Here is a 10,450-nt window from a genome sequence, read left to right on the forward strand (position 1 = left end):
AAAACAACTGTTGTGCCGCAGGTCTTAATGAGGACCATGTGGCATAGAAATGTTGAATTCTGTGCATCCAGACTTCGGTTTTCAAAACAGGACACATCCGATACACGATTTTAGGAGCATGAACTCTGCAAGAAAACTTCCTTTTCTTTTACTTTCTATGACTTCCAAATGTCCCTCCCTCCTTTCCTCCCTCTTTCTCACTCACTCGCTCTCTCTGGAAATGTTCCCCTTGGTTTTTTAGCCTTAAAAGGGCAGAAGCAAACTTGATCCTGGCAGGCCACCCATTCCCTTGCACAGGGGTTTCTGATTACAGCTGGGAGAGGGAGGGAACAGGAGGAGGCAGGGAAAGGAAGGGAAGGAGTGAGGGAGAGAAAACTGACTAGAGCAGAAAACTGCTGTGGTAGTGCTTTTGTAAAACCCCATATTGACAGAGCTGGATTGTCATTTGGCTTCATTGTTTAGTGGCTGGACGGAACCCAGTTCCATCAAGTTCACCTAAAAACAAAAAACAAAAAAAAACAAAAAAAAAAGGCCAGGAGAGTCAATAGAGCGGGTTTCGTGCCACAATCCATACATCACACAGGCATACAAGGCCAGACTACATTTTAGTGAGGTCACTAAAGATGTGACCATGTTCAGTGATATTTCCGTTCATCAGTAGTTCTGCCAGTGTGACTGTGAACATAAATCTGTGCTCTTAAATAAGGGTGGAGATGAATGCCTTGGGACAATCTGATAAGTGCCAATTGAGCTGGATTCTTTTCCTGAAACCATCAAGGGTGAATCCCCCCTACTATCTCCATTATACAATCTGCCAAAAAAAAAAAAGTTGGTGATGGATTCTTCTATGGGTTGCCCGATCAAGGAAGTGCCATGCAATTACACCCATTAGGAAACACCCCCACCACCACTCCACCCTTCCTCGATCCCACTTGCACTTCTCTTATTTGCAGTCAATCTCCCTTTGACACACCACCCTTCACTCAAAATGAATAAGTCATATCCTCCATCTAAAAATATTGCAAAACACACCCCGTTTCTCCGCATTAGCTTGACAGTCAAATTCAATTTCTTATCTCCAAAAGAAGGAAAAACTGAATCAGCAGCAATCTCAGCTCAGCAGAGGAATAGGTTTTCTCCCTCTCATTGACTGCCACATTCTATTTTACTCATCTTGATTCACCGTCTCCTCTCCAGGTTGTGTCCCTATTTATCCAGTCTGCCTACCTATTTGTGTGTCTCAGTTTGTAGTCATGAGGCTTTTCAGAGAATACTGGGCGCGTGGCAGATGTCTGCATGTGGTTTCACATGCAGCTGCAGCGGTTTTGTCTAGTGGGGTGACAATGACCTTAAAAAACCTTTAAAAGTTTTTACAGTAAAATGAAACTTCAACATCTGAGTAACAAAGTTTTTCATGTGCAAAATCACCTTATTCTTTTGTTTATGCAGAAATTGAGATTCAAGTGTGACTAATTAAAATAGCAATGACGATACAAACAAAAAAAACGGTAAAACCACACTGAGGTTGGGTTGCGAGACTTGCCATAGGGTGCTTTCCAGTGTGGTAAACGGTGTGAGGGTACACAATCACGCACACTTGCACACATGCCACTTATTCGCTGGTGCAAGTATGCAGTAGTACCAATATACTTCCGTTTATGGCAACTTGAATTTCACTCATATTTAAAGCAGCTGCAGTGACATGAAAGTTCTGTTCAGGAGCACTAGAGTGCAGCAGTCGGGTTCCAGAAGTAAAATCCCTTTCATCAGTTTCAAGTTCAACATCTAGCATAGACCTACCCGTAATCCTGAACAGGATCCACCAAGCTGTCACTATAACCATGGAAACATGCTTCATGGGATTGTAGTTACAAATAAAAAGAATCAACTATAAAAGACATTAAGAACAGTCTTTTATCTTTGTCAGATACTTTTCAGATACTTTTTTTGCTTCAAATCAAAGACTGTAATGTTGAGATTCATCTCGGAGCTGGTTGGTTTGGTTCATGGTTAGACCTTTATTCAGTTTTTTTAATCCCCATGGAGAAAATGAATGGGAAAAAAATATTTCTGCTACAAAGGCAGCTGAAAAAGTGCCCCACTGCTGCGCTCCATTGCCACAGGACTGTCGCCCAAACAAACAGGAAATCCTGGCATTGCCAATAAAGCACAGGAACATCAGGAAGCCTCCCTCAGGCATTGGACCAGTTCAATAATTACATGCCTCTACATTTAGCACTATAACTCTAAATAAAATGTTTTCATTTTTGCACAAAATTAAGCTTAATTATGCTTTCTACAAATAAAAACACTGAAAAGCTAAGTGCATGTTATAGTGAGAAAATTTAACAATTAAATGTGATGAACAGGGAAAGACTTGAACCCGGAAACAAACTCAAGATAAGTGGTCAGAACAAAACCAATATACTGGAACCTAGGGCTGGACGATATGGCCAAAATTGATATCACGATATATTTCTTAATTTCGGTCGATACGATATAATTCCGATATCGATATGAACACTATTTATCTGAAATAGAAATCTTTTGTAACATTATAAATGCCTTTATCATCACTTTTGATCAATTTTAAGCATCCTTGCTAAATAAAAGTATTAATTTCTATAATTTCTTTCCCAAAAAGGAACCTTGTGCTCACTGCATTTCAGAGGCTCTGAACCTAGGCGATAAAACGGTATCGATGTTTATCGACGGTACACCTTCTTCGATAACAATATAAAAAATGTTCATGGACAAATACGACTGCTGCACTCACGTCTCACACAAGAGATGTAGCCATGCAAAGTTAAAACGGTTTAAACTTTTAGAAAACACGTCGCAAATTTGTGGAGTTTTATTCCTTTTCACTGAGTCTCATATGTTTTTAAAGGCAATCTGTATGATGGGCGATTCGGCTCTTTGTATTAAGCGATGCATAAATAACTGATGCTGTTTTGTTCATAATTGTTTATGCAATTTAAAAAATTATATTTGATTTATTTGAATTAATTTAGACATAATGCACGTTTTTTATAGACCGTTATTTCCCTGCGTTGACATTATGTCATTTCAAATCTAATTCAGTATCAGACTGCACGCATTCAATGAAACTACGATCCAATACAGATTCACGCTGCAGTCTGCACCGCCAGTGCCTGAAATGAGCCATAAACTAGAGGGCGTGTCACTGTGTTAGTCATCAATCACAACCAGCACTGAATGAAGGAACCGTGTCTCGATATCTACAAGCAATGTTGTGCAACTTGATGTTCTAATCCCTCCGTTAAAACGTTGACACCCACAACAACAATCTTAAATTCAGATGAAGACAGCTGTGCTCCTCATGAGAGGAAGGCGTGTCCTCGCGGATCGATATTTCTACTTTGTGCCACCAGTGAACCGCGTGAGAATTATAAAAAAATATATATTTAAAAAAAATGACAAAAAATGCCAAAAAGCAAACCTTCGTTGAAATAAGACCCTCTAGCGGAGGAAGTGAACATTCCCACCCTTTTCGCCATACAGCTCTCTTACTGCATCAATATTTAACATAAAACAATGTTTTGGTGCACTAGTCGAGTTTTCATTCAGCACACAAACTAGGGTTAAACCACCCTAAACTATTCGCCACGATGTCTGCTGCTGCTTTACGACATTGGGGGCTGGATTTACAACAGTTGAATGGAGCGACTGTGGTTCCTCAGAATCCTCACTTCTTTGTCAGATTCTCAACCGCAAAGACGATTAAAGCAATATCTTATTTTCAAAACCGTCTGCGTGAGCAACAAGTTCACAAAGCACGTGCAACTTGTGAAGCAATGCTACAACTGTGCACAAAACAATCCGTGGCCACACTTCATTTCCATCATTCTTTCCCGTTATTTTGTGGCCTGCCTAAAATGCCATGCCCTGTTTGTTGGCCAAAAGTCGGATAATAATGGATGCCACAAACCGAGGGCTAAACTCCAAAAACACACTGTATTATAACTTTATACTACAATTAATAAAGTGCAACGATTAAAATAAGAACTGAAAGGACACATACCTATAGACACCAGCTTGATGTTTTCCCTGTCGAGGAACTCCAGAGCCACAGAGACGTTCTCCAGCTGCATCTGTCTGAACGTGGGGCGCTGGTTGTACTTGCGGAACATCTTCTTCTGGCTGAGCACCTCCAGAAGCGCGATCAGCCGGAGCCCATCGCTCAGGTCCGTCTGCAGGTTCGCTAAGCGCTTATTGACACATTTCAGATGCTCGTTGCACCAACGCGTGAATGTGTTTTGCTGGATCTTCTTCCATGGCGCGTCCTCGGCGAGATCTTTCTCTGTAGCGGGCATGTCTGCGTCCTTGTCCGGGGAGAGAGAAGCGTTGGATAGGGGAGCGGCGGCGGCGCTCGACTGGTGGGGGCGTGTGTGTTGACTCATTTTTTATCGTCTCGGGTCTCCTGCACTAATTCGCTGTCTCGCTTTTTGGGTGGAGTCTTGTGGAATTGTACAATTCGAGTGCTCTTCTTTACAAAGTTATGTGACTAGAAGGGAAAACAAAGAATTGACTGAAATCAGGCTAAAATACACATGCATTTAATTACATCTGTGTTTCTCATCGACACATGGCTGAAGTACGTGGACATTTTTAAACATATATTTGTTCTATAAAACCTCTTCGGTTTTTAAGATGTTGCTGAATGAAAGTATGTCATTGTGTCATTCATTTAGTCGTTTTATTATCAGTAGGTGAACGGTAATCGGTCTGAAACAGCTCACATACCTCCTCTGGCGTGAGAAAGCGATTTCAATTAAATAAATAATTTATGTTACACAACATTTAAAATCTACATTATGTATAACCTGTTTTGTCATATGTTTAAAAAAGATTATGTCATATGTTTAAAAAAATAATTAATACTAAAATAGTGTTTCACTTTATGCATTTATCAACACATGTAGATATAGGCTAGTACAGACTAAATTTAAGCAAATGTTCTATGCCATATTTATGTGTTGACGTAATACCACCAATTATCAAATTATTACTGTTGGATATGGTGTCCAAACAACTTAAGTGAAAATTCACAAAAGATGAGTAAGAATATTGAAAATATGTCTAAAGAGGTGTTTGAATACCCAAGGTGTGCATATAAAAATCTTGGCAGGATCTCCATCCTCCTTGTACCCATTTTGTAGGAGAAAGTCACAAAACAGAACAATTTAGAACTGCATTAATCCCACATTTGACTAAATAAGGCAAATGGGCCAAAACAGTATGTGAGGACGCAGTCCAAAAAGAATGCTTCCCTTTAGAGCATTTTTTTTTTCCGAGTTTGTCTCTCCAGGAGAATCTGTGGAATGCCCTTCATGTAATCAGCCACCGATGCCTCTCTGACCCCCTCTCCAATGCCCTGCCCCATCATAAAACTTCTACATAACCACAATGTGTTATACTCTTGCTCTCCTTCTCTGTCTCATTCATATTTATGCTCGGTGAAAACTTGATATTTCTAGCAGAGCATAAGATGAGCAGAAGAATGGCTCAGACTAGTCATTAAGCTTTAATCACAGTCTCACAGCTTAACCTAAAATTGATACGTTTACATCACATCAGACTCAAAATCACGGAACGTCATTCATAAATAGGTATTCATAGTCCTCTATTAACTTTATATCTCATTGGTTTTATTTCCAGTCAACAAAATCACCAATGTCCTATTGTTCTCAAATCCCATGTGATATTATCATGGCCACAATGCAGTCTAACTGTAAATAGGCCAGTTACTCAGAAGGAAGAACAAACAAGTCAGGCATTCAGAACAAGCCATTACTGCAGCCAGCCATATTGTAGTTTGGCGTCACCTGCAGGAAATATGAAGTACGACAGGCTGATTTTATGTTCCTCCTACCTAACAGGTCCACTCACAACACTTATTGATGGTAAAAGTAAAGTACCAGTTAACATCCAGTTTATAATTTCATTTTTAACCATGGCTGTTAAATGAAAGAACTGGAATCATCCGAATCAGCAGGTTCTCTTTTTTTAATTTGATGTGTAACAATCACACAAGTTTTTTTTTTTTTTTTTAAATAGAAATATCATATCTAACCAGGCAGAATGGGCTGTAGCATATTTCAGTGTACTTTTACTGTACCCACAAATATTGCACAAAATCAGATTGTATAGTTTTCTGAAATACTCTAATATGTTGCAGACAAATATGTGAAAAATTTTTGAGACACATAGCTGAAAAGAACACTGTTACACCCCCCAGTCTCCCTAATGACAGAAGGATGTTAACTCACAGCTGTTGACAATAGTGAAATTATCTGAATGAAAACCTAATAATAATAATAATAATAATAATAATCAATGAGTAATTTCATATATTTCAGTACTTTTATATCATCAAAACATGCTCTCAATGTAGTGAGTTCAACCAACATCAATGTAATCATTTGACTTTAGTATATAATCATTATAACGTTAGGTTAATTTGAGGACAGATACTTGTCAAAATAGTGAAGTGAAGATGGCATGTGATGCCATGATTCTGCCATGCTGAAAAGTGTGGTTAACCCACACACTGACTGTCAGCCGTAAAGGCTGATGTGCATCTCATCTGCACCAGTGAAAAACACAGATTACCCACTGAGGGGAAGAATGGCACTATGGGTATTTTTGCAAAGGTGTTTTACTCTTGTGTCAACAGGATGTGGGGTTGCTATTGCTGCTGTGCACATGGAAACCAAACAGAAAATATGAGCAGCTAAGATGTGTTTTATATTATTTTAAACAAATAATTATATCACTGCAAATGACAGGGGCTAGTTGTCACATTTTTACTGCAGTGAATATTCCTCAGGGCAGGTTTACATTTGACAATGAATTTAAGCACATACCTTAAAGTCTTGCATACAAAAAAAAATAAAAATTCTACTGAACATTTCTACCACTGTTGCCCAGGAAAAAAGATACAGTTCATTGCAAGCGGGCTGACTAAAAGCAGGGTCACACTAAATGGGCTTAGTTGTCACAATGGAGCCAGATAAATTTAAATAAAAATGTGACAACTTGCCCCATCCTCACATTTATTTAAAAAAATCTATCTACACAAACACAATCCAGCCTTTCAAATGAAACAGGCTTTCATTCATAGTTGACTCCTCTGAATGTATGCCAGTGTGGTTTTATTGTGCTCGCTTATTTAACCAACAGCTATAGCAAAAATATAGTGATACTGTAATTTTATTTTGGAGGACATAATTCACCAAAATAACCCCAATTTAAGACGGTTTTGAACTGTGTTTTAAACCAACAAACAAAACGACTGCTAGAGAAAACACACGTTTGTGTATTTGGACTTTTGACTCAAAACATAGTTACTGATATATAGCTCCTGTGACAACTAGCCCCGTACTCCCCTATAAAGGAAGAAAATGCGAATGTTTTTACTGTGAATCCTAATGTTTTATGTACAGCAGTACGAGTCTTACTGTCTCACGATTGTCATCCAGGTGAGGTCGCGATGTTTCGAGATGCAAGATTCTCCTCGAGCATGTGGGGGCGCGCGCATCTCTCACATCAAAGGATGAAGGGCGCGCGGACCTTTCCATACTTTCCCTTATTTGGTGAGGAGGCCTTAATTAGATTACGAGAGTGATGCGCCAAAACCTCTGAAGTGCTTTGGATTTATACACTTTTTGTAAATGACATGCAGTATTGATTTGAAATAAATAGTAATGTTTGGAGTTGCATTTAAAGAGGCTACAAAGCCTTCAGTACAAATTCCTTTTTAATTTTAATTATTGTTAGCTTGCTTCGTTTTATTCCGTCTTCTAATTCGTTGCAATATAGATACGCCCTTACATGCCCTTATGCAGGGCACTTATAAGTACGCTGTATATGATATCCAGTCATTCAGTAAAATTAAGCACAGTAAGCTTACGCTGCACTCGCGACACCCATCCCGTTACAAGAAACATTTACGCAAAATACAAGACGTTTGGTGGTGAAAGTCTGCGTCAACGATTTTTTTGTTTACGAATTTAACCCTAAGTGAGCTTAGATTTGACGCAAAACTGGAATAAAAGTAAGCTGCCCAGGCTTAAAAGCACTTAATGCAAGACAAAACATGCCTCGCAACACTGAATATAGGATTTATAACTTACATTTTGCTGCTTGTCTTGAAGTAATTCTTGTTCCTGTATCCCTTCAGAGTTTGCCTGTGGCACAGGCAGCACAGAGTGAACTTCACTGTACCACAGAATCTCACTGTACGACTCTCCCGGACCGGACGAGTGTCCCTGGAGGAAAAGCTTGTTCGCTGAACTCGAGAAAAAAACACTAGTGACACCCCTTAGTCGTCTCTGCCTCCTTCTGTCCTCTCTGGTCTTAATGCGAGAACCTTAATTGGTAAAATATCAAAGAGGGGGGTTTCTCGTCTCGAGCTGACGTGATACCGGCGGCCGCGCCTTCAGATTGTAAAGGTATGATGTCACCCTGTTCAGAGCGCCTGTATCTGCTCCATCTGCCTGATGCCTGAACACTGGCTTAAAAGACTGCATCGGCTGACTGTTTAACCCAAGCTGTTATGTTGCAAGTCCAGAGGTAATAATATGCATTTCATTTTAAACTTCCATTGTCTCAGTGAAAAAAAAAATCTTATTGACTAAAACACTCTGGCATAGGTCACATTAAAAGACATAGAACAAGTTTTTTTCTCTCTCTCAGAACACACTAGATTTTATCCAACCTTTATACTGCAGAGTGTAAGTGTGTCATGAGTATCCTAGTGAGATCATTTACCGTGTGTGCATTTTGGAGGGCCAAATTTTGAAAAATGTCCTCACCAATATGGTAAAACACGTCAAAAACCAACTTGAAATGGTCCAAACTCATAACGCAGTCCATTTTTATTTAAATCTTATACATTTTTGTGTACATTTTAGGTTTAGGGGTCAGATTACGGTCATCGCCCCTAAAAGCCATTGTGTCTATGAGATGTTCTCACTATTATAGTGAAGCCAAATATTTTTAAATGCAGTCTAAGAATATTATTTCACATACTTTTGGGACAAATTTCTCATTTGATACAAAAATGATTGGCTGCTGAAGAGAGGCGAGACTATAAGTGTGTCACTTTGTAATAACAAAAGACTCAGAGTTTGCTGTTTAATACATTACTTTATTTCGGCTGGATGTTTTAATGGCCCAGTATGGGTCTGTCTATGTCTATAATGCTCTTGCTACCAATAAAACCTGGCGTAGACAGCCAGTCTCCCTTGGGTAACTGTCTTTGACTGCAAACATTCCCAGTACTTCATTCCTTAGAGGGAAAGAGAAGGGACCAGCTGTAACAGCCTAATTTATCAAAGAACCCTGGGGTGGGATGACATCATATTGCCCTCACCACACCTTTAACTAAATTCAGCGGTCTGAAACTAGGTATCATTTGCACCATATGGGATTTGACGCAGGTATTTTTTCTTCCCCTTTCTATCTCTTATATACAGAAACACATACATGACATAATGAATGTTTGCAAATATAAACTGATATTTCCTACTGGCACAATCAAGAAAAGTTTCTTAAAAATCTTGGTGATTAATCTAACAAGCTTAACATATCCTATATACTTTTATAAATTTTATATATTTTATCATTTTTAACCCAGCACCAATATATATTGGTGTTGGAGGAAATCTCATAATTTGTCTGTGTTTTTTCTTGCCCACATTCCCTAGAGTGTGATCAAGTCAACCTAGATCAAGACAAGACAGGCAGAGATCTTCTGTCAACAATAGAAAGGCAGAAAGACATCAGTGGAGAGTAAATGAAAATAGCCACATGCAAAGAAAAGGTGTCAACAAGGCCAGGAATCTAAGAGGGAATAGTCCAAAATCTTCCATACATCAGGTGCTTCAGACTAACAAAACATCCCAGCTAGGTTAAACATGCATAACCAAAATTTAATTTTTTTTGTGAAGACCTGCTTCTGTGTGTTTTATTTGTCAAGGTACATGCGATCTTGGTGCTTTCGTAGAAAGGAACACATATAAATTGAGAAACACATATACATAGAAATTGAGAAACTTGTGCAGAATCTCTTAGTTGGGTTTACTAATTAGAATTATTTTGAAGATGTCTAGTTGCTAGAGTCCTAAATCTCTGAATTTGAGATAAAATAAAGAAATCACACAAACACTAATATCACAATGCACAACAAAACATGTTCGCTATGCACACAAGAGGCAGTAGTAGATCTCCTTCAGCGGACTGTGAAGACCGGGAAAAATGTTGTCATTGCTAGAAATTGGGCCTATATATATGGGCTAATAAAATATTATGCTCAGTTTTATTGACAGTAAACACAGAATTGGTACAGTAGCAGGCAAAGAGATCAAGCAGGAGCAAAGAAAAAAGGAATAAAAGAGAAATGTAGGGAGAGAAAACTGCTTAC

At 38.8% G+C, this 10,450-nt stretch overlaps 1 protein-coding gene across 3 annotated transcripts in view; it reads right to left on the reverse strand.

The window, feature by feature from the left end:
• LOC107712729 (filamin-A-like) overlaps positions 1 to 8,424 on the reverse strand; it is a 47,103-nt gene extending 38,679 nt beyond the window's left edge. For 2 of the 3 annotated variants that reach the window (XM_016518061.1, XM_016518059.1), the window contains exons 1-2: positions 8,160 to 8,424; positions 4,046 to 4,528 (exon numbers count right to left, since the gene is read on the reverse strand). In XM_016518061.1, coding sequence (XP_016373547.1) covers positions 4,046 to 4,424 — 379 coding nt within the window. In that variant the 5' untranslated portion in view covers positions 4,425 to 4,528; positions 8,160 to 8,424. The remainder of the gene's footprint in view (positions 1 to 4,045; positions 4,529 to 8,159) is intronic. The other variant, XM_016518060.1, reaches the window with a different exon arrangement.
• Positions 8,425 to 10,450: the final 2,026 nt, after the last annotated feature.

Source organism: Sinocyclocheilus rhinocerous, unplaced genomic scaffold (assembly GCF_001515625.1).
Source record: "Sinocyclocheilus rhinocerous isolate Xijiao unplaced genomic scaffold, SAMN03320098_v1.1 scaffold418, whole genome shotgun sequence".
Lineage (NCBI taxonomy): Eukaryota > Metazoa > Chordata > Actinopteri > Cypriniformes > Cyprinidae > Sinocyclocheilus > Sinocyclocheilus rhinocerous.